Raw genomic sequence first — 24,887 nt, 5'->3', positions numbered from 1 at the left:
CATCCACCTGTCACTGTTTTGCTCATGTTAGCTCCATTCATATAAGATGTTATGTGAATGGAGCGTCATCCATTCAAATAACGTGTGTATGTGTGTAAAAAAAATGTGAATTGACTCACATTGTTTAAAGGGAGAGCGACTCACGTGCAATGACTTCGAATCAAAACACAAGGAGCTTGTTTTTTAAGATCCCTTCCCCTTTTTCGTGGAAGAACAAGTTCTTGGAATAAAAATACAACATTCCGATACTTTCATTAGTCAGAACCTCCTGCAAGACTGTTGTGAAATTTCAGCATTGAATTTTTGGAATATACCCTACTTCTGCCAGTTCATCACATTAAGGAATAAAAACATAAAATATGGAGATTTAAATCTGATTATGATTTATCACTTTCTAATTCTTCTTAGAAATTTTATTCGAACTCTTGAGTCCTTGTACGGTGGACAATGGTTTCTAGAAGGGTTTCCATCTGCTAAAGAGCATGTGACAGGTTATTAGTTATGTTTTTGTTCTCTAAGAATATTTTGGATGAAAGCAGCAATTCTGGTGCCTGGTCTTTGTTATAACAAATGGAAGGAATGACCACAGTGCAGGTGTCATTGAGAGTTCTGGCAGGGTCTGAGTGTTACGGGATGACCATTACACAATGAATGCAAATAGCTAAGAGCATTGAGGGTATTGGCACATAATGAATTGTGATTCTTTGTTCTCTCAAATGTCAAGTAAAGAGACTTTACTTCTCTCTCCTCCATGTTGAATATTAATGTTTTTCATGAATATTGACAAAACCTCTTCTTTTTTGCTCCATGAAAGAAAGAATACTACATGGATCTGACACGATCTGAGGGTGAGTAAAGGATAACAATTTTCATATTTGCGTAAAAATGTCAGTTCAAGCTGAAAACTGCATGTTTTCTTATGGTAAAGAACCTCGTGATACATACAGCTCTTGACTAAGTCCTAAACAAATGTGTGACCGTATTACCCCTCCTGTGGGCTGAGACTAGTGCTATTTAGAAGCTTAACTGAAGTCTGAGGCTCAGATTTCATGAGCGAGTATTCAAACAGCTCCAGGAGTTTGCGAATATTTTCTTTTCTCAGTATATGTTAGCCTATAGCAGGCAAAAAGGTGAGGCTCACAAGCCCCCAACGTTTACGCAGAAAAGACACGAACATTTTGTCATTCCAATGCGTTTCGTGGCTCGTATTAAGCTTCACTGGTCTGTTCGTCGCTGCTCTGGAGAAAGAAATCTTCTCGAACGAACTCTTTGGCAAGATGTTTGAAATGTTTGTTGATGCGCCGCGAGAAATGGATTCGGGTAACCTGAGGCGTTATTTTATTTGGACGCGACGCGATTCTTTCATTTTTAATGTCTCTGTTTTCAATTCCTACCGCAAATCCTGCATTTATGATGGGAACATTGTAATATCCGGCATCTGTCTGAGCTTTTAAATCCATGAATTAACCTGTAGAAGCCGCCAGTGGCCATTTATTTCTCATTTCTTCGAGTCAGCTGAATGTTAGATGATATTTTATGTTGTTTTAAGAGGAGGACTCCTTAAAAGTACATTTCAAGTTCATACTCATCACAAGGTAATCTTCAGGCTGCAATCTGATGTCGCATCGATTAAAGGTGTGATAATAGTGTATAATAAGGATATTATGGCTCCACCCACCTGTGAGCTGAGCTGAACTATGGAAATATTTATTGTCCTCCCGTTACCTGTTTTATTAAGCATGCCAAGTAGGCTGTCACATCTTAAACCTAATTTTTATTGTTCCATATTTTATTTCATATTATGTATATATTATTTGTACTTAAATATTATTTAAATTTTTTATTTAATAGGTTTTTAATTATAATTAATAACAATAATTTACAATAATCTTATTTTAATATTATATCTTAATATATCTTGACATCCAAAATTATATAATTATAATACAGATTTTTTTATAATATATATTTATAATTACGAAATAATTTACTTCGTTTTTATTTGATATTACATTTTTTTATTTTTTTATTTTTAGAATTTTTTCAATGACTAATGTCTTTATATTGATATTATATTTTTACATACTCCGTTTTCTAGAATTTTTTATAAAATACAATTTATTTTAAAATTATACCAAAATATTGTACTTTTTATTTGATATTGAATTCTAAGTTGATTTAATGTATTTTATTTAAAGTACATTTTAATAGTACTATATTGTTTTTTGAATGGCCATCATCTTTACATAGATAATTTCCTGGAGGATCTAAGGAACCTGTCAGATGTCAGCAAAGCCAATGTCAAGTTTTCTCTGAGAAACCCGTCTCAACCAGATGATGATGTGTGTTACATTGTGTGTGGCAAACCAGAGACTCTCAGCAGCTGCAACTTCAAAAACACTTCAAAAACCTTTTTGGTCATTCATGGGTGGACGGTAAAGCAACGGTTACAAACATTCAATAAATTCAGCTGATTCTTTTTCAAGCTGTCCCATATGTTAGTGTTAAACTAGCTCTTTTCCCCTAGGTAAGTGGATTGTTTGAGAGCTGGGTTGAGAAACTGGTTGCCGCACTTTATAACAGGGAGAAGGATGCTAACGTCATTGTTGTGGACTGGTTGGACATGGCGCAGAACTATTATGTGGTGGCAGCACAAAACACAAAGATGGTGGGACAAGAGATCAGGCTCTTCATAGACTGGTTAGAGGTTTGTGTTAACAAATCAAATCAAATTACACATACTGCTATTCTAGGTTTTTAATTGGCATTATTGTGCCCATGTTGAATTCATAAGGAGTCTGCCAACGTTCCTTTGGAGAAGTTGCACCTCCTTGGCTACAGTCTTGGCGCCCACGTTGCAGGTTTTGCAGGAAGTCATGCAACCAATAAAGTTGGACGAATCACAGGTAGGTTAATTGGCGTTCTTTTGAAAATAAATCTTAGAACAGGTCTTAAACACAACATATGGGACAATTTTTTGCAGGTCTAGACCCAGCTGGACCAGACTTTGAAGGGGTCCACGCCCACGGACGGCTGTCCCCAGATGATGCCCATTTTGTAGATGTCCTTCACACATTCACTCGAGGTTCTCTGGGTCCCAGTATCGGTATCGAGCAGCCAATCGGTCATGTGGATATATACTCTAATGGAGGAAGCTTCCAGCCTGGCTGCAACTTGAGAGGAGCTCTAGAGAAAATGGCCAGTTATGGAATACTTGGTAAAGACCCTTATCTGGGATATTCAATTAAATTCAAATTTATTTGTATTGCACTTTTCACAATGACATCTATATGTTTCCTCACCATTTACCCCAATATTTCCTAAATATTTCCAAAATATGTGTGAAGAGAATACATGCACATGGGGCCACTGGTTGTTGAATTGTTTATTGTTGAAAGAAGATTGTAGCATCATAGAAATTTGATATATATGATTTAATATTTAATATTTAATCTTTTTTTATATATTAAACATTGTATATTTAAAAAAAAAAAAAAAATATATATATATATATATATATAATACAACTAATATAATAAATTATAACCTATTTAATTAATTCTTATTTTTAATAAAATAAATACTGATTAATGATAAATCTGAACAACACAAAAAATATTTCAAAACAATACATAATAAGTAGTCATTAAAATATATATAAAAAATAATATAATTAATATAAATTAAAGTATGAATGTTACAATTTAATAACATTTTTTATCAATTAAAAATAATACAATTAATATAATTATAATTTGTACAATTTAATTTCTAATAATAAATGCTGATTTATCGTAACAATGCTATGAATTTTGCTATGAATAAAATATTGCATTTTGCACTGGCACAAATGTTCTAGAAATGCCTGTTATTTGTAACTTTCCCAAAGATGAAAAGAGATTAGTTGTGTATCAGGAGTAGGTTGTGACATTGTCACATTTTTTCGTGATCTGGATTTCTAATCTGTTTTGGCAACTTACATTAAAACCTGCTACAACCTTTCTACAATGAAATCGTTCATCTCTGCTAAAAAACAGGTTATTGACTTATATGACTAAAAAGATACAAACATATTTTAAAAAGTTTAAAATCATATAAATTATGTTATTAATACCCTTAGCCTTATATAATGCCATCAGATGTGAGCATGAGAGGTCTGTCCACCTGTTCATCGACTCCCTGCTGAATGAGGAAGAAGCTAGCAGAGTGTACAGCTGTGGGAGCAATGACATGTTCGACCGAGGCATGTGCCTCCAGTGTCACAAGAACCGCTGCAACACCGTGGGCTACGACACCAGCAAAGTCCGTAAGGCAAGAAGCGTCAAGATGTTCGTCAAGACACGAGGCTCCATGCCATTCAGAGGTCAGTGTCAAGTTTCAGAGGAGGAATTTTTAAACAGTAATTTAAACAACAATTTTGTTGTGTTTTATTAATATGTCTATTTCGTTTTTAGAAAGCTTTAGCGGGCGTTTAGACAATACCATTTTCATTTAGATGACAATGGTGTTTTGAGGAACTTAAAGGCACAATATGTAAGATTTTTTATTAAAATATCCAAAAACCACTAGAACAGTGTGATCTATTTTGCTGACTTGTGTACTTACATTATCCCAAATGTTTCGAAGAATGTTTAAATCCAGAGAAATAAGCAATTTTAACTAGTGACACGGACCGTGTCCATAGTGTCATTGTGTCGCCTGCCAATGACGTCATAACCCCTTGATTTCCGTTTTTTGTTTTGTAGAAAACATGGAAACACCAAAGACGCTTTAATATGTTGTGCGTTTTAATAGACCGGTGACGATCGCACAGAGTAGCATTATAACAGAACTTTCAAATGTATCTAGTATGATAAAACGGTGATGCTTTACCCCACATACGCATGACCGGAAGGATCGGAAGCGGTCGACTGTGGCATAATAAAAGCTCCGCTGCTTTCGAGCCGTGTGGCACGCTCGTTCAGCGGCCTCGTTTTGCTTCGACGGCTTTCAGCCTCACCCTGCTTCATTCTACTACATTAACAAATCATTAGCTCATCCATGAACATGATTTCTGCCCGAGTCCCGTCAGATTGCATCGGCTGTGGGGATGAAGACCACAACTCCCATGATTCCACACTCAGTCACGGCATCATCAAACTACGCCTTTTGTCTCTTTGTTTATTTTGAATACTGGCCCTCTAGCAGCGAAAATTACATATTGTGCCTTTAAACAACAAACGTTTGAAAATGGGTTTCAAAGTACAAGTTTTTGAACGTGAATTTGTGAAAATGGTGATGTAATGCGTACTACGTGTTCAGTCTATAGGCATGCACGAGTTTCTTTACAAAGTGACATCGCCAACTACTGGCCTGGCATGAATAATACAGCAGTTTTAGTCATTTTCGCGGATTCGTGTGGACAAGGAACATTTTGACAATTTTGTCGTCTGTACGTGAATTTTTCAAAAATTTCCATTTTGAAGTATGTTATTGTTGTTTAAATGTACCCTTACTTTTTAGTTTTTGTTGTTTTAGTCATTTTAGTACGAAAATTTTAAATGTTGCCTTTGCAGTTAGCTGAAATATGTTTTTTTATATTTTATTTCAAGCAATGTTTTAATGGTCTTAGTTTTAGTTAACGATAATAACCCTGGTTGGTCATTTTTTTTATTTTCAGTTTTCCACTATCAGCTGAAAATCAACTTCCTTGGTAAATTAAATCAATTAGCGATGGAGCCAGCACTGACAGTCTCACTTTACGGTACCAATGACGAAGCAGAAGCTCTCAAGTTGAATGTGTGAGTAATCAGTAATTATATCTTTTAAAGATGACTTTATAGTTAGCATACCAGTCAAATTCCGTTTGCTAACTATCTTTACTAACTTCATCAAGCAGACAGGAGAAGATCACCGCTAATAAAACGTACTCATTCCTTGTGGTAACCGAGAAGGACATTGGAGATCTTCTGATGCTGAAGTTTAAGTTGGAGGAGTCCACATCCTCTTTACTCTCTCTGCTCTCCTCGTGGTGGTATGGAGATTCTGCGAATTCTGGCGTACAGGTCCATAAAATCAGAGTCAGAGCCGGGGAGACACAAAAGAAATATGTTTCTAACATTTTTACTAGATATAGTGAACATAAAACGCTTTCATACACTTCAAATTCACATTTCTGATATTTTTGCTCAGTGACTTCAATGAGTTGGTCTCAAGAAAGTCAGTTCTCCTCAAGTTCACACAGGAGTTCTATAGCAGAGTAACACCAGGTGTAGTTAATCACATTAATGAACTACCAACATTTCGCTACCAGAACATACTTTTGAACATATCTACTGTTTTATCACGATCCAAATAAAAACGAATTTTTGTAAAATGTTTCTAAAAGTTAGCTTTCTTTATTATAATTAAACTACTATAATTAAAGCCACTTTATTTTATGTTTTATTTTTTAAGCATTGACATTCACACACTTTTAAGCGCTGTCATTCTTTATATTTTTAGAATTGTGTTGTGCTTGAAAGATCCACAAATGGGAAGTTCAGCTCAGGACGTCGTATTTGTGAAATGCAAGAAGCCTTGAAGGTCTTTATCTAAACGGTGACAATAGCATACTATAATTAGGCTAATATCTTCACATTTAATTTAAAATATTTCTAATAACTGTTTTCTTTGTTCCAACACAGGCTTCAATTGAAGAGCCAATGGAAATATTTTCAAGTGATTTTTTAATGAAGCAATTCAACAAATGTATTTATACAGCTGTTACTGATTAAGACTGCAACTGCACTGACTGTACTGTATTCAATATGTAATGTGTTGCTATGAATGTGATTCATGCAAATAGATTGTGAACTTTTGTACTAGGGTAAGCCATAGGCTTGAAAAGCCTTGAAATGTGATTGATTGTATTAAATAATACTGGATTTGTGTTTGAAGTAAATCTTTAGTTAATTCATTTTAGTATTATTTGTAATGATGATGCTTGTGGCTAACAGCAAACACTGTTCAAGCATTGTCTTACATTATCTGTTCTGTATTTAAAATAATTTAAGCGTTTTGGGTGAAATTATATGCCACAATTTTTACGTCATTGTCACTTTATCCAGTCACATTTAGCCTATCGTTGTTTTGGCAAATTTTCGTGGGCAAAATCCAGTCCCTTTAATAGCATTCCACGCAAATGGGAATATCAAAATATTTCCACACGGATATTTCAGAACAGGTTCAAGTTAGTCTGGCGAATTCACCGTCTTACCCAACAGAAAGCTGCTTGGTTTTAAAAGTTATATCTGTTTGGGCATTGCTACGCTACTAATTGCAACAAGCAATGGACCTTTTAGCCCACAATATTTCACTAAAATGATGTCACATTATAAGAATTCCAGCGGCTCTTGTCTTCAGCACGTCCAGATTAAATATTATTAGGTAAAACACATTGGTTTATTTTTGAATGAATTATCTGTAAACATGGACAACGTTTCTATAGGGTACGTTTTCTCTGAGGGAAATTTAAACATTTACATTAACATCATTGCTTAAAATCTTTAATGTTTTAGTATGTTGTTTGGGCAAAAGGAACAATTACAAAAAGAAAACATGTTAAAGGCCAAATAAATAACTGCAGTAACTTAATCTAAAAAGTCATATGAACACAAATGAAACATCTACTTTGTGTTGAATGTTTTATTGGTATATGTCTTTGCACTTTAAATAGATAATCGACATACCCACGCGTAAAAAATACTGCATAAAACATACTGTAAATGACAAACTGCTACAACATTTAAAAATGTTCTTATGAAAAATAATGTGATGTACATCAATTAAATGGACTGCACATAGCTGTAAATTTGTTTTAAAAAAATAACAATAATAATAAAATAATTAATTATATCTTTGAGCTAAACATATGCGTTTTTACATGTCTTGAAAGTTTTATTTTGCTTTTTCCCCCTAATTTCTTGGTGCACATATTACGCATTATATACAAATGAACTATTTTACATGTTAAAACAACATTATATAATGTCCTGTTAAATAGTTCTTGACTTTTTTTTTTACTCCATTCAAGCTTAAATGTAACTTGGTTCTTAGTGCTTATCATGGTAACCACCTCAAGGATGACATGAAGAGATAAAATCGTGACAGCAAATCCAACAAACGTGATGTTGCTGATATCACTCATCATAGCAAGGTTCAAATTTAGTGTTGTGCAAACTTTTGGCTGATATCGTTCTGAACCTGTGATTTCCAGAGGAAACAAATGTGCAGAGTCAACCATAAATAAGCCATTCACAGGTTGACATATACTGTATTTTTATTGTGCCATTCCCAAAAACATGCTGTCTATGTTCGATTTCCATGAATCTATAGCCATCTGTTGTCATTGAGATAATCCGGCTTTCTCAAAATCGGAATGTCATGTTCTTGGATTCCTTTGAAATAAACGTAGGTGACATTGTGTACAAAGTTACTGAGAGCACAATGATTTATAGATGAAAAGCTGGACAGTATTCAATTTTCAAATCAACAATGGAGTTTAAATAACTTTGTAATGACCAATGGTGTGAGACACATGGCTGGAAGAGGCGAAGTAAACTCAAATCATGTTTGTACAGATGCAGTTGACTCTCAGCTGTGCATCTGGACAGCCTTTAATGTCAGTCAGATGTTTTGAACATTCATAAGTTGCCTCAAAAGTAATGTTTTCTTGCTTGCAGGGAGTGTTTTTTGCCAGCTGGAAGGCCCCAAGTGAAGAGATGTTTACCTGTCGTCATCAATCTCAAGTGGCTGTCCAAAAACACAGATAGTTCCAGCCATTACTGCTGAAATGGCGAGAATACCTAGAAGTATCGCCCACCAATAAGCCTGCAAAAAAGAGAGAAGTTTCAAATAATAGCAAACTAGACACGTTTTTATTTTGCTGTTATGCAGTTAGGGTGCTCTGGGTTGTTCCATATTGGTCCATTTGGTTTAGGTGCCCAAAATATGTATCCTTGGAAATTTTGACAAATGTTAAAGCTACTGTAAGTCCTACAATTTTACACAAGACTAGTGAGGCCATCTCTGCAGTAAAGGCAAAAAAGGAAGATGGTAGCATACTATATTAGACCAAATGCGAACAACAAACCTTCATCCAACCAGCCAGGTCATCAAACTCATCCAGTTTCAAGAATGAATTCTTAAGCCTTGCAATTGGGCCGTCTGCGTCTAGGATTCGGCACACTTTGAACCTGTCACAGTAACCTCGGTTTCCAGAGCAGGGCGCCCCAGGAACTAAAGCCACACGTTTCCCGCTAAAGTAGTGCAAAAGAACCGAAGAAGTGGTGCTTGCGCAGGTATTAGGTTTATCTATGGAGAGAAAATACCAAAGTAGAAAAATTCAAGTCGAATACAAGAACATGTGCACTCTATTTACAATTTTATGGAGTAGTAATATCAGCGCAAACGGTTCGTTAAAACAAATGGCTGTTTATGCATCTAATTTATTTGGAGCAGTAAACACATTCTGTTGTGTCGGAACATTGTGGTTACCTCTCTGCTGGCAGCACATGTGGCACTTCTCCATCTTGTTCTCTCCCAGGCAGTCACATTGCACCATGTCATACAACGCACAGAGAGACAGGCCACATTCCTGTGACATCAAGTCACAAGACACTGGTTAAAGAAGACGTCACATTGTGTGATAGGATAATAGGCAAAATATACCCAATTTGCATGATTACTATGCTCATTAAGCCTAAATGATTCAGTGTGTTCAGTTCCCAACCACATATATTAATCATAAGACATCCCACAAAAGCAATCATTTTGGTTTCTCGTCTTTTAATTTCTTCTTCTCACAAATGTATTTATTATTTATGACAATATGTAATGTTTTCCTTGGTAAGTCTGTTTTCAATTAAATCACATATTTGTATTACATATTATGTGTCCTCAAGGCTATGTTCTGACTTTTGTAGAACTCAAATACAGTTTTTTTGTATTTTGAATAGCAGGAAAATGAATTAAATCTGATTTTGACAAACACGATCCAAACTACAGTCATATGTGGTTTGAAATGGGTATAAAATCTGGATGTGTTTGAGTCTGAATGGTCTAATCAGATACCAATGTAAATATATAGATACACTGAATATGGATTACACGACTGAAACAAAGAGATCAGATTTTATCAATTACAAAATGCAGACAGCTAGTTCTGAAGATTGCAATCCAAATCGGAATAGTACATAGTAAAAAAAAAAAAAACCTGCTGTCACTGTTGAACATACCCCATCAAAACAAACACGTGTACCATCACTGCATATTGTCATGTCTGGCTTGGCGGCGGGTTCTGGACATACAGCAGAGGAACCGGTGCATACACTTCGGTTGCGACACTCAGATTGGCGTTCACACATCAGCCCAGCTTCCTTGAAGACACAATGGGAGCTGCAGCACAGACCCTGGCTAGGACTGAGACAGATACAAGGTAAACAGTTACCAATGATCGTCTTCAAGAAGGTAGGTTTGATGGACCCGAAGAACCATAATCAATTTGACTCATCTACCATAAACTCACCTGCTTTGATGTTTAAAATAATCGTGAAAATATTCAGCTAAACTATTCATCTAGATGGCAATTCCAGGAGCAGGACTGGACACTCCTGATGTAAGGTAACCTGTTTGTCATTCAAAGACTCAAAAGGGAACTCACTAGTAACCCAACGCACCATCGATACATTCTTTTGGAACACCCGCATTGTTGAGGTCTTAACAGTGGTCTACTAACCAACAGTTGATCTGACATTACGTCAGCAAGGCATTGACTCATGGACCGCAAGGATTGAGGGTGCTATTTATAGTGAAGAAATTTCATTTGTCCAAAAAGTCCATGGGTCATTCTGACACAAAATGGACTGATGCAAACCTGCATTGTTTGTCAGGCTTCAGTCGACATTCAATGCCTGCAGGTTCCTTCGAGCTGTAACAGCATGGATCACTTTCATTATGGCCCACGTCACATTCTTCCCCCTCTTCTACGATACGGTTTCCACAAATGGGCTGCTCACTAACTGACAAAACAAAACAGGTACATCTTCGGTCAGTAAGTTTACCTCAGCAATGGAGATAGGGCTCATTGTGGGAGAAATGTAGGACTGAGACAAGTTAATGTTCATTAGCGTATCTATCCCATCCCAGAATCTGTTCAGACGTCTTACCTACAAAGCATTTGTCCTTATTGATATTCAGAATGTGACTCATCTGTCGCAGGCTGCAGGGGGAGAACTTGTCGCTGTTCTCCTCGATCTTGTATGAGGCTTGAGGGAACATCAAGAACCTGCCTTTGCCATCGGTGATCTCCAGGCCTCCACAGTCAGAACCCTCATCGTGCTGCCACAGAATATATGATGCATGAAGTAAAATGTAGATCAGGAGTCTCAGACTAAAATTATCTGGGGGCTACTAGTTAGTTAGTGTTCTCCATTGGGGACCAATTAAACAGTTGCAACAACAATTGTACAAGCATTTATTTTTAATCCTATATAGTTATTCGCCAAAGTAGTACAAGTAATTTACTTGCTGCTGTTAATTAATTTCTATATTTCCATATCTAGTAAGTAGCAGCAGGTATACACTTTATGAACTAGTGTTGTGTTGCTTTTCATTCACAGAAACTCGGCAGCACATTAAAGCCTACAGAAGTGAAATGAGATAAGTGGACCAAAGGCCACTGGCCCCTTTCCCAGGCCTCCTCATAAATCACAGGTGATGTGGATCCTCTGATCTACTCTGCATCCCAAATTCAGTCTGGAAACAATGAGCCATGCTTGTCAGCCCTCGGCTGTCAAATGTGACTAAACATGTAATGGGGAGGTAGACAGAGCAGAACTAATCTGCCAAAGAGCCCTAGGAAGTGTGAAGAGCATGGTTGCTACAGCTGGAAAAGGTCACCAATCACTGAAAGGTATCTGTGTTCTATAGCGTGACATGCTACGCTAAAGCCTGCAATCAAACAAAAATAAACTAGCATTTGGCAACAGTGTAGTAGCATGCATTTTCAAAACAAATGACGCCAATCAAGATTGCAGCCATATTTGGTTTGCAAACCCAGCGTTAATCATTCATGCATGTGTCAGTTGTTGGCGTTAACTTTTAATTAAAAACTGACAGGCTTGTCTGTGAAAGGAATCAGACTTACAGGGGCTCCAAGACTATGGCCCAACTCATGGGCGAAGGTCAGGTGCACATGTTTGGGAGAAAGGTAGTAGCCATAGTTCTGAAGAGTGATTAGACCTGTGTTATGGCTGGAATTGCGACCACCCTTCAAAATCATTTCAGAGCAGATTCCTCCCCAGTTATCTAAGAATCAGAGAAGAGACAATTTGAAATTAGATTCAAACTAAAAACACATCAGGCCACAATAATGAACATTTTATTTTGATATTGAACAAAGATTCAATTTACTCTGGACATTTCTCATGAGTTTAAATTCATATTTTAATACAGCAAACTCTAAGTTAGCTCCCTTGATTATAGGTTCAGGGTAAAGGTACCGTGTTTTCTTGGAAATGGATGTGTCAGTTGGCCAAACTATCTCATGTCATGCTTTACATACTGTAGAGAGGGAGAAGAACCCCAAGCAGAGTTGCCTATTTTTTTCATATGAGCTCCCCTTGGTTTCAAGCTCATATAATGCCAACAGACAATTTTACTGCTGATCACAAACAGCTGGTCTTTTCCCCACAGGACTAACCAATTACATCATTGCTGACTAAAGTCTACTGGTGGGTGGTAAGAGGGGTTAGACTTGTAGTTTGTCAAGATCAGCCTGTCCATCAAAGTCCAAAGTCCTGGATAGTTTTAAACCAGGCTATGAACTTTTCAAAAAGAAAAGAAAAAAAAATCAGGCTTATGGCTCCTCAGTTGTGAGATTTGTGTTCAGACCCAAAACATCAAGGACCCATTCACGTTTTTTATGCCTTTCTGTGGGAAATTTACAAGAACCATACACTTGGATAAACTGGCTCACATAAAACATATGTGAACTGTGGGTTTATAGAGGCTTTATGGTCATCATCTGTCTCTCATTTATGGCTCTCATCATCACATGAGTAATAGGTCTTCATTTTTGGAATTGCAGAGTCATTTGTCACTGTGGTTCAAATATTCATAAACATAGGAACTTTCAAATGCAAATCTCAAAAAAATTCCTAATGCAACTAAGAAATATTCTACGCTTTGAAATTTTAAGGTTTTGCCGATCAAGTCTAACTGCCAATAGTGTTGTCCTGACAAACACATTAAAATAACTGTTATATTCAATTAATGGAGTATAAATGCATTACATGGCAGAGCTTACTCATTCCAACTGACTAGGAAGAGAGCCAAATTAAATGAAGGTGAACCATTTACTCCAGTGTACTCTAGGTCAGAGGCATCTTTACAGAACGTTGAGCTCTTTCAACAACATGCAAGGTGGCCAGGATGGTGCCTCAGGGATGTCGTTGCCTTTCACAGTTGCTATATCAGGCTCTTTTTCCACTAGACTTGCATGGAGCCATTTTTGTCACAAGGTTTTTAGGGCATGAGGCTGTTGATTTGCACCACAACACAGTCATTTGAGAGCAGCCATCATGACTGTTCAAAACAATAAGTAAAAGTTCAGAACCAACCACAATAGTGAAGATTAGAGAAATACTTAATAGATGGGAAAGTAAACATGACCTAACACCAGAATATTTTTAGACCAAAGCTTCCATAAGTGTTTATTGTGCCAGGCCAATAGAGTGCTTAAGTAATCCCATATTTGTGTAAGCCAACCCAGAAGTTTGCATCACCTTGTTTCCCTCAACAAAAACCAAAAATAAAAGCTCTGCGACTAACAAAAGTTTGATTCTCAGGGTTCATCACATTTAGCTTATGTGTTTCGCTAATGTGACCTCACCATTGCAAGTTTTGTTCACAACAAACAACTTTTATGACATTTGAAATCTAAATACAATTGCCAGAAGTAAAAAGCTAAGTGCAGGACATAAAGAAACTACCACCACAGTCATCATTAAGCTTTCGACAATTCTTTCAGTCTTCATTTAAACATTTTACCTGAAAGTTTGAGTTAGAATTGTTTGCAAGAGTGCAATCATAAATACAAGGCTCACAAGACTAATGAGAAAAATTTTGCATTTTAGCATTATGATGTTTAATGTCCCAGACAACTCTTGTTAGCACTCGCCTTTTTCAAGACAAGTAAAAGCTTTAAAAACATATCACTACTGTATTTTATGTCTTAGAATAAAATAGTATGAGATTGTGCTAATCCTTATTTCAGGCATTTAACCAAAACTCCATTAAAAAAATAAAAAAAAACATTTACTTCTGTATAAAACAAGAAGTGCTCAAATGCTAACTCATTTAGGAGTTTTGGCCTACAAAACATGCAATTCCTGAGGAACACTATACGACAAATAATATGGGAGGACACATTAAAGTAGATATGGTCCACATCATAATGCACTGAAATACTACAACCACCACCCACCTCCCAAAAACTGACCACTCTACAATGCCCCAAGCTGCTAAAGCAGGGTAGTGTGTTATGTTGGGTAAATACAATTGACAGAAAGCCCCAGAACCCCTTCAGCCCACTCCACCATGGAATAAATGAGTGTCAACAAGCCCAGTCAAAATAAGACCAAACGACTTGGGCTGTTGTAGGACTTGCAGATGTCTTGATTAAACTTGCCAGGGCCAAACTGTAAGATGTTAATGTTAGCATCCATCAAGTTTCTTGACATGTTTGGGTGCTAAAAAGTCAAAAAGTAATTGCCGCTTTTATGCTTGTCCAAAAAAGGCCTGAATTAACAAGTTTACACATAAGGCCCATCCTACATGGAACTGAACGCACCATGATACATGGTGGTTAAATGCTAATGCACGTGAAGGAACCCTTGTGCCTCTAATGAAATCTCCTCACTTGAGGGTTTTGCCATGGAGGCAAATGTGGAAAAAGGAATGCGGTTATCCCAGTTGTTGTGGTGGGGACAGAGGTCTAACATGCATAGCTCTCTGGTCACATGTCACCATTGATGTGGATTCACACCCCCTTTCTCAGCCAATCACAGCAGTCGCTGCGGTCAATCCCATAGCAACATTCTAGGATCTCAGCTGGTGGCCTGCACCTCCAACCGCACCAGTAATAATCAAAACAATGATTGCTCAGTTTACTGGCCATGTGAGATCCCAATGATGACATTCAGATACTGTAACCAAATTGAGGTCAGTGTACATATACAAAGCACTACCTCTGTGGAAACTGACAGATCTGAGAGTTATTGTGGGTCAAAATGTAAGGAATGTGTTGTTAGATGAGTGAATTTCCCTGTAAAAAAGACCAGCACTGGATCAGTGGTATGATGGTTTGCTCGGTTGGATTGCACCAGACACGTATGTAAGGTCTTCTTGCTTAAGTTGGGACTGTAATGTTACGTCCCTTTTGTTCTATTTCTGTGTTTTCTTTTGTTTTGGGAGGTGTTTGTGTGTCTCTGTCCAGGAAAAAGACCAATTAGTTCCTGCAGTCTAATTGGTGCCACGCCCTGCCTGGTCAGCTAACTCCTAGCGGCCTATAAAAGCCTCCGTCATCACTTTCTGCATCAGCCTTGTGCTCATTTGCTCTGATTGACCCTGCTAGTTAGTTACAGGCATGTTAGAAAGTAGAGTATCTTTGTGTGTTCATTTGAGTGTTTGCCTGTGAGAGATTGTTTGTTAGTTTGCTTAGCCCACTCATTCGTAATACTGACCACCGCATGTTCTTTGACCTTGATTCTGGATTGCCCCTGTTTGCTCACCTTTGTAAATAATTGTACATAACGTTCTGGGGAAGTAGGCAGACCGACGCCATTTTTGTTGAAACCTTTTATTGATTGTTTTTGGGTAGGGAGGTAGGGAAGTAATTGTAATTCTTTTCTTTTCTTTTGTGAACGAGGGTGGTTAGTGGTATATGAATTAGTTGGTTTTTGTTTGTTATTTTGGCCTTGTTGGCTCCCGAAGCTAAAATTCCCCAGTTGTACTGTAAAACCATTGTGTTCATTAAATTTTTTTTTAAACAACTCTTCCGTGTTGTACTCTTTCGTGTTGCGTAACATGAAATTAGGCCTCTCCAAGGGCATGATTCTTGCTTCTAGGAGTATGATTCTTGCTTCGGTGCGAGAGGTCCCGGGTTCAGATCCCGGACGAGCCCCCAATTTCATGTTACGCCGCGTCTAGGGTAAGGGCGCAACACGAAAGAGTTGTTTAAAAAAATGAATGAGCAGTATTTTAATGAACACAATGGTTTTACAGTTTTAAGTTATCCTGGTGCCCCCAGCGGGCTTCCTAACTAACTAGCTTAACCAGCAAGAGTTCCATTATCATGCTAGACCAGTATGAACTATGAAAATTCAGGCTGGTCTAAGCTGGTCTTTTCAGCCAGGTTGAGAAATGAATTGATCAATAAAGGCAGGAGATGTCCCATTTATAACATTCAGGATATTGCAGATGTCCAGATTAAAAGGGAGCGACAGTTAAGGTCATGTCCTGTCATGCAGAGGAAGTTGCTAATGCGAAATGCAGCATTAATTGTGTCGCGGAGAGGAATGTTAATTACGAGGTCAGCTTTGTGGCGGTACTACAAACAATGTACCAACAACATGTTTATTGCTTTGGTTAAAAAAAAAAAGAGACTTTTTTTTTCTTTTTTAAACCAAAGCAATACAGTAGAGTGTCCTTCCTAATTTAATAATAACGCTTCGGTGCGAGAGGTCCCGGGTTCAGATCCCGGACGAGCCCCCAATTTCATGTTACGCCGCGTCTAGGGTAAGGGCGCAACACGAAAGAGTTGTTTAAAAAAATGAATGAGCAGTATTTTAATGAACACAATGGTTTTACAGTTTTAAGTTATCCTGGTTCCCCCAGCGGGCTTCCTAACTAACTAGCTTAACCAGCAAGAGTTCCATTATCATGCTAGACCAGTATGAACTATGAAAATTCAGGCTGGTCTAAGCTGGTCTTTTCAGCCAGGTTGAGAAATGAATTGATCAATAAAGGCAGGAGATGTCCCATTTATAACATTCAGGATATTGCAGATGTCCAGATTAAAAGGGAGCGACAGTTAAGGTCATGTCCTGTCATGCAGAGGAAGTTGCTAATGCGAAATGCAGCATTAATTGTGTCGCGGAGAGGAATGTTAATTACGAGGTCAGCTTTGTGGCGGTACTACAAACAATGTACCAACAACATGTTTATTGCTTTGGTTAAAAAAAAAAAGAGACTTTTTTTTTCTTTTTTAAACCAAAGCAATACAGTAGAGTGTCCTTCCTAATTTAATAATAATATCAATATAGCAATATCAAACAATTTTATCAAAATAAAGTAAATTTATTTTGTCCAGCACTGTCAAAAAATAAGGAATTGTTTAATTTGATTACATTTTAAAATATTAATTAAATTGTTAATGTTTTATGCCTTCATTTGATTTACCACAGTATTTGATAATACATTTATATTAAATCATAAATTCAAAGAGACAACACAGACAGTCTTATTATTATATAAAAAATTATTAAATTACTAAAGTCTTATGAATTTAATTGATTAGACATGATTTTAGATCATCAAAATTTAAATAAAACATTAAAATGGAAACCAGAAAAATTGAACTGGAAAACAAAGAATTTGGGTAAAATAAAACCATAGAGACCATAGAGACACATTATAGAGACCTAAAAATGTATTTTTGTTAAACATTTAATAAACTGATGTTTAATTATTTAAATTTCAATTAATTAGATATGCTTTTATAGTATTAAATATAATTTAACAATTTAAACAGAATATAGAAAAATGTAATCTGAAAAAAATTGGGGAAAAAATAAAATGGAATATTTGGGGGGTAAAAATAAAACATTTCAAAGGGCCCTAAACGTCCTTGCATTATACTGTATTCTGGTTTACATTTACTGTAAATCATTGTAAGTCTTGCAGTTTGTTATTAGTAAACTTGTCCATTTGTATTTCATTAAACTCTCACAGCACATGCCATTACATAAAAACTTCCAGGAAGGTTGTTTCTCTGAATTTTACATGAGAGCACATTCTTTCCTAGAAGTACTTCCCAAAGACCATCATTCCACACCCAGACCCCCACCATCCGCACTACAATTTTTCAATAGGGTGTCTAGGGTTTGAGTAATGTTATCAGATAGCTTTGCTTCAATATCATGTTGCGTCAAGGACAGAGGTCACATACCAAAGGCCTAGATGGTGCATAAGCCCAGTCACCCACCATTGAGCATAATAATATTTTTCCACATGACATTTTTGTTGTGGTCGTCATTGAGGCGGCTTGTGTTGCAATCCATCTTGAGTGGATGGGCTGAAGTTACCTGTTTTTCCTTCCCAGGCCAGACCAAGAACCCCGCTGAAGTCTCTGTTGGTCAGGAGATAAGATAGGCAGTAGTTGCTCCAGTTCATCTCGGAAAACAGACTTAACAGCTTCTCAGGCCCAATGTGAGTCTTGCCCAAGGGACTGCTGGGATCTTCCTCTGTGATCACCTGAAATAATTAGCAACCGGTTTTATGTCATACCAGGCTGTGCATTTAAATCTTTGACATGGATGAAGAATTACGTCAGGAGGCATGAGAGCAGAACATTGTATGGCAGAAATGAAATGTGAAAAAGTACAAAATAAAGACCTTATGGTGAGGAATTTCAGTTTGAAGTTAAATAAATCTAAATTTAACAGGCAATAAAATTTATAAAAAAGTAATATAAATAAATATTATGAAATTATTTCAAATCAAGAGGCAATAAATAAATGAAAATAAAAACAAAACAAAAAAATGGGTAAATAAATAAATATTATAAAATCATCTAAAGTTAAGAGGCATTAAATAAATATTAAAAAAGGAATAAATAAATAAATAAAATTCATTAATAAATAAATAAATCAACCTAAAATTAAGAGTTAATAAATACCTAAAACAATTAACAGGAAAATATATAAATAAATATTATTAAATTATTTTAAATTCAAGGCAATAAATTAAAAACAAACGGGTAAATAAATATTATGAAATTAAAGTTAGAGACAATAAATAGTAAAAACAAACAACAAAATGAATAAATGAATACATACATGCATACAGACATATATACATACTTAATACAATCAGGACAATAAAAAAGGGCAAAACTAGGTGTAATTTTTTTGTTTAAACCCGACCAAAACAAGGACCTTACAGTGAGGAATTTCACTTTGAAGTTGACCAGCTCTATGCCCTCAAAGTCAGCTTTGTCATAAATGTCGTTTACTGCTTTCATGTAGGAGGCAACCTGCAAAACAAATTGGTGCATTAAGCTTATGATTAATTGATTTCACCATCTCCTCTTGACTCATTAGACAGAAATAGTGATGAACTGTCAGACAGACAGATTCATTTTGTCATAGTAATCTTATCATATTATTTGATCAGTTGAGACACTGTTCTTTAGAGTTTCAGTTGCAACAGTGAATCCTGCAGAGTCTCTTGCCCCAGTAACTGTCGGTGGATTGAGGCACATTTTGCCCCAAAGAGAATGAAAGCACTCTGGGGTAAAAGTGCCTGGTGAGGAATATGAGTGACAATCTGGCCTCTGTTCCTTACAATGAGCAGGCCAAGACCAACATATTAGCACACAACACTGGGTGAATATGGTAATGTGGAATAACACTCTATATATAACACTATATTAAAAAAAAGAAATATCACAACTCAAGATATTACAGTGTATATAAATGTATATATATATACAGTGGGTACGGAAAGTATTCAGACCCCCTTAAATTTTTCACTCTTTGTGATATTGCAGCCATTTGCTAAAATCATTTCAGTTATTTTTTTTCCTCATTAATGTACACACAGCACCCCATATTGACAGAAAATTATATTTTATTCTAATTTAACACATCACCAATAAAATGTATTTATTTATTTTATTTGTATTAATATATTAAATATATTAAAGTTTTTGACTCTACTAAAGCATAAAAATATCATAATATGTTTGCAGATATTTAAGAAACATGCTAAGTTAACATACTTGTTTATCTGAAAAACAATGCTACAGTCAGTTATTCTCCTTTGAAAATGTGCGTTCGGCCGGAATGTCTCTGTTTTGGTTTGTGAAACCCGCCCACTTCCAGTTTACCCAATTGTATTTTGGCACCTAGGGTTGCCAGTTGGCGGAAAACACAGCCTATTTCATTTCATTCATCGTCAAGTGCGCTCGTTCCTGTTGGTGTCGTCAATCTGGCAACCTGCGTGTGTGCGTCAAGTCTGAGGAGGAGGGGCCGGGTGGAAAAAACCCTCTCCAATATTTTGATTTTGGACTGCAAAACCTAGTTCAACCACTCGGTGTCAATCCTACATACAGCACCTTTAATATATATCTTAATTGATCTTTATTGATCTACATTTTTTGAAAGAAAAAAGCATTTCTTTTAAAGAAATGAATACTTTTAATCTGCAAGAATGCATTAAATTTGTCAAAAAAAGACTGTAAAGATATTTAAAATGTTACAAATTATTTCTATTTCAAATAAATTCAGTTCTTTTGAACTTTCATCAAAAAATCCTGAAAGAATTATCACGGTTTCCACAAAACTATTAAGTAGCTAAATTGATTTCATCATTGATAATAGTGAGAAAATGTTTCTTAAACTTAAAATCAGCATAGTAGCATGATTTCTGAAGGATCGTGTCACACTGAAAACTGGCGTAATGATGCTGAAAATTCAGCACTGCATCACAAGAATAAACTACATTTTAAAACTAATTAAAATAGTTTTAAGTTGTAATAATATTTAGCAATATTACGGTTAATATTATTGTCTTTTTTTTCAAAATAAATGCAGCAAGAGACTTTGTTTAAAAACATTAATTCTTAACAATCCCAAACTTTTGAAAGTTAGTTTTTTTGTTGTTGTTTTTTTAAAGTACTGATCAATTTTGCTGGGCACAAACATAAGGACCAAAAACAAAAGGCTTAACATTTTTTTCCCCAGCTCGTCAGATAAAAGAGAACAAATGGTTACTTTAACTTGTGGAAATCCTGTTTTTTATCTTCAGCAAACAAACATTACATAACATTAAATTGTACTAAAGCCACTTTAAGTCCTTTGTTTCTCACAGCCAAAGTAAAGAACTTGGCTTTGGTCCATTGGTGATATACAACCCCACCATTTCGCAGAAGTCTCCAGTGGGATCAAGGAAGGAACATGCTGTGAATCCCACTTCGTGGAGACTGTACACTGAAGGGGGGTAAAACTTTACGGTCAACAGGAAAAAATATTGTGTTTATCAACCTGTAGTCATTGAATGAATGAATCTTTTGAGTACTAGATCTTGGGAACTCACCTGAGCCACAACAGCTTCAACACTTCCAAAGCGTTTGTAGAAGCGGTGGTCTGCATGGAGGTGCAGAAGACAGCTGGTTTTGGACTGGTCGACCTTCCGCTTTGACCTGGACACCGGTATCTGGTGTGGGTCACAAGATGGAGAAGATTTCACAACCTTGAGAAGGCGTCAAGGACATGCTTGCTCAAGTGGGACTTTGGCGATTGTATCTTTTCTGAAAAACCTCATTGTAATATAATTTCTAACTGCGCTAAACTTTGCTAGACTTGACACTTACTTGTGCCTCAAATGAAAAGAGAGTACATTTTATAAATAGCACAACCTTTTATGTTATTTTATTTCTCTTGTTAGTCTGAATTTAACTTATTTTTATCATTGTCTTCATTTTAAAAGGAAGACATTTTTTTTTACGCTTTCTGTAAAACCTTGCAAAAGTCACGGCCTCGATGCGGAAAGTGTTGTGGGTAAATGGCTGTCCACCAACGTTTACCATCCAGCCTGACAGAACTGGAGAGGATCTGCAAGGAGGAATGGCAGAGGATCCCCAAAACTTGTTGCATCTTTCCCAAAAAGACTCATGGCTGTATTAGATCAAAAGGGTGCTTCTACTAAATACTGAGCAAAGGGTCTGAATACTTAGGACCATGTGATATTTCAGTTTTTCTTTTTTAATAAATCTGCAAAAATGTCAACAATTCTGTGTTTTTCTGTCAATATGGGGTGCTGTGTGTACATTAATGAGGAAAAAAAATAACTTGAATGATTTTAGCAAATGGCTGCAATATAACAAAGAGTGAAAAATTTAAGGGGGTCTGAATACTTTCCGTACCCACTGTATATCCATTACACACTGAGAAAATCTCAAACTGTTACTTATAGTACATGACAGATATCCTTAATCCGCTTTAGACTGGCTACTTAAAGCAAGCATTTCCATGTCAGCTGACAAAGATAAAAGATTATTAGGATTTAAAAATGGCTTGGCTGAACAGTAAATGCATTACGGCATTACGGTGATTATTAACCTTCTCTATCACATTCATCATTGTAGTTTGTGGTATAAATAGACTCATTTGTGAGATTTATAATATTTCTATCATTTGAACAATCAATATAATGTGAAACATGTGTGGTCCTCCAGCATGCAACTTCTACACCACTTATTAACAGGGCAATCAACTGCAGTAATAAATTAAAAAAATACCCCCCAGTTCAATGCTATTGCCATTTTCAAGCTAACACTACAAAAAGTTTTGTTAGTTTTAACTTATTTTCCAATAAAAATTACAAAAAGAGTACAAATGAGATCGTACAAATTCATATGGGACACAAATGTAAATCCCAGAAATTGCATCAAAACAGTTCAGGGTACAAAAGTCTGAGACCCCTACTCAAAATGCACTTATTTTGCATTCTTGTAAAATCTAATATTGAGCATCTTGAGATTAATTTGAAGCAAACCCGAACTTTTGTACAGAAGAGGTTGCATGCTTAATGCCAAAAACATCCTTAAAAGAGACAGAGTTATCATATTTTTAATGTTTTAATGTGGCCTTAGAATATATATCCATTACACACTGAGAAAATCTCAAACTGTTACTTATAGTACATGACAGATATCCTTAATCCGCTATAGACTGGCTACTTAAAGCAAGCATTTCCATGTCAGCTGACAAAGATAAAAGATTATTAGGATTTAAAAATGGCTTGGCTGAACAGTAAATGCATTACGGCATTACGGTGATTATTAACCTTCTCTATCACATTCATCATTGTAGTTTGTGGTATAAATAGACTAATTTGTGAGATTTATAATATTTCTATCGTTTGAACAATCAATATAATGTGAAACATGTGTGGTCCTCCAGCATGCAACTTCTACACCACTTATTAACAGGGCAATCAACTGCAGTAATAAATTAAAAAAATACCCCCCAGTTCAATGCTATTGCCATTTTCAAGCTAACACTACAAAAAGTTTTGTTAGTTTTAACTTATTTTCCAATAAAAATTACAAAAAGAGTACAAATGAGATCGTACAAATTCATATGGTTAGGCTTGAGATGGATCTTCATGCTTGGCTTTTTTCTAAAAATAGTATGCTTCCGTACAAATCACATCATGCAAGTCATAGAAACTCGCAAACTCGTAAAATACATCTCATTAGATCGGGTTGGAAGAGTCTTATTAAATTGAACAGTTCTGCTTGCAACATCATCATCAAATTTATCTCGTTTTATGAATTTTTTTAGTCTTCACTGGAAAATGACAAAAATACTGATTTTTGAAAGAAAACACACAAGGACATGAGAATGTTTGGTTGGGACTAAATCACAGCCTTAACTCAGTGAAGAAAGAAATACATTATGATCACTTGACACTTACCCACATCATCCTCGTGATAAATAATGGAATGGTGGTCAGTGTTGGAGGTGGTGTATCTGTCAGTGGGCTCGACGTAGAACGTCCCATTGGCTGTTGTAATGGAGCCCTCAAACTGACCCTCAAGAACAGACCCTTGACATGAGGATTCCTTCTCATCTTTGAGACAAAAAACAGTTTCATCTTAGTAAAATTAATTATAGATAAGAATTTTGTGGCATGCAAAACACTTAAACCCCCGTTTTCACAGACAAGGATTAAGCCTATAGTCTCAGACTAAAATGTAAGTCTGAGCTGTTTCAAGAGAAAGAAACCTGCACTGATTGATCTTAAAATATGTCAGTGTCCTTGTTTTGTCTCAAGATGCACACCATGTCTAAGGCATATTTATAAAAACTACTTAAATGTATTAAACCTAATTGAACTATGGCGTAATCCTGACTTGGTCTAAGCCGACTGTGAAACCAGGCCAATGCGTTTCAAAATATCCTACCTTTTAGTGCTCCTGAGTATATGTGAGATAGATCCACCATCTGAGTTTCATCTTCTGACTGGATCTTGAAATCTTCTGTGAAGCTATTTACATCTGGCTTGAGACGCAGGTGGAATTCCCTACAAAAACATTAATAAAAATCAGTGCTTCATAAAAGTTCATATGTACATATTCAAGTATTGTGGAATAATACAGATGTCTGGACGCCTTAAAAATCATACCTTTGAAAGGCGTTGAAGTCTAGAAGAAGCTCTTGTTTGTTTGGATGTGTCTCACGTCTGATGCGCTGGTGCTGTTGTTTTATGAGCTCTCGGTCATAAGACAGGCCTTCATGGCATTTTATGTATTTGCTAATGTCTTGTAAAGCTTCTGAAATTATATATATATATATATATATATATATATATATAAACAAAGGATACTCGGTTAAATTGGAGTCCAGTTAAATTATACAATTATTTACCACAAAGATACAGTGAGTAAACTACAAAATATAAGCCAATTCACACAAACTAAAACCCAGCTAAAAACCCAACTTGGGCAGCCTGGGAGACCAGCGAAAGGGCTGGTTTAAGATTTCCCCCCCCCCCCCAGTTGCTTTTATTTACAAGCC

At 36.1% G+C, this 24,887-nt stretch overlaps 3 protein-coding genes across 3 annotated transcripts in view; 1 reads left to right on the top strand and 2 right to left on the bottom strand.

The window, feature by feature from the left end:
* Positions 1–774: 774 nt before the first annotated feature.
* Positions 775–6,960, top strand: LOC107588077 (lipoprotein lipase-like). Its single transcript, XM_016276083.1, has 10 exons — positions 775–848; positions 2,251–2,435; positions 2,528–2,707; positions 2,795–2,906; positions 2,984–3,217; positions 4,121–4,363; positions 5,660–5,780; positions 5,879–6,085; positions 6,484–6,579; positions 6,666–6,960. The coding sequence occupies exons 1-9, from the start codon at positions 827–829 to the stop codon at positions 6,560–6,562; spliced, it is 1,383 nt and encodes a 460-aa protein (XP_016131569.1). The 5' UTR covers positions 775–826; the 3' UTR covers positions 6,563–6,579; positions 6,666–6,960.
* A 1,324-nt stretch (positions 6,961–8,284) lies between these two features.
* LOC107588113 (disintegrin and metalloproteinase domain-containing protein 10) overlaps positions 8,285–24,887 on the bottom strand; it is a 17,708-nt gene continuing 1,105 nt past the window's right edge. The window contains exons 2-14 of the mRNA XM_016276123.1: positions 24,496–24,643; positions 24,275–24,393; positions 23,789–23,940; positions 21,400–21,555; positions 19,244–19,336; positions 18,387–18,555; positions 12,167–12,327; positions 11,187–11,358; positions 10,895–11,039; positions 10,257–10,440; positions 9,517–9,616; positions 9,113–9,333; positions 8,285–8,850 (exon numbers count right to left, since the gene is read on the bottom strand). Coding sequence (XP_016131609.1) covers positions 8,746–8,850; positions 9,113–9,333; positions 9,517–9,616; positions 10,257–10,440; positions 10,895–11,039; positions 11,187–11,358; positions 12,167–12,327; positions 18,387–18,555; positions 19,244–19,336; positions 21,400–21,555; positions 23,789–23,940; positions 24,275–24,393; positions 24,496–24,643 — 1,925 coding nt within the window. The 3' untranslated portion in view covers positions 8,285–8,745. The remainder of the gene's footprint in view (positions 8,851–9,112; positions 9,334–9,516; positions 9,617–10,256; positions 10,441–10,894; positions 11,040–11,186; positions 11,359–12,166; positions 12,328–18,386; positions 18,556–19,243; positions 19,337–21,399; positions 21,556–23,788; positions 23,941–24,274; positions 24,394–24,495; positions 24,644–24,887) is intronic.
* Positions 21,152–24,887, bottom strand: part of safb (scaffold attachment factor B) — a 14,317-nt gene continuing 10,581 nt past the window's right edge. The window contains exon 22 of the transcript XR_001609537.1: positions 21,152–21,159. The gene's annotated coding sequence lies outside the window, so the exon portion shown is untranslated. The remainder of the gene's footprint in view (positions 21,160–24,887) is intronic.

The sequence above is a fragment of the Sinocyclocheilus grahami genome, unplaced genomic scaffold (assembly GCF_001515645.1).
Source record: "Sinocyclocheilus grahami isolate Dianchi unplaced genomic scaffold, SAMN03320097.WGS_v1.1 scaffold98.1, whole genome shotgun sequence".
Lineage (NCBI taxonomy): Eukaryota > Metazoa > Chordata > Actinopteri > Cypriniformes > Cyprinidae > Sinocyclocheilus > Sinocyclocheilus grahami.
This window is presented reverse-complemented; position numbering and strand designations above follow the sequence as displayed.

Bases quoted from the DNA above. Each gene is read 5' to 3' on its own strand.
- LOC107588077 (XM_016276083.1), top strand. From the start codon at position 827: ATGGATCTGACACGATCTGAGG. The intron at 849-2,250 runs GTGAGTAAAGGA...ATCTTTACATAG, and splicing joins GGATCTGACACGATCTGAGG to ATAATTTCCTGGAGGATCTA. The intron at 5,781-5,878 runs GTGAGTAATCAG...TTCATCAAGCAG, and splicing joins GAAGCTCTCAAGTTGAATGT to ACAGGAGAAGATCACCGCTA.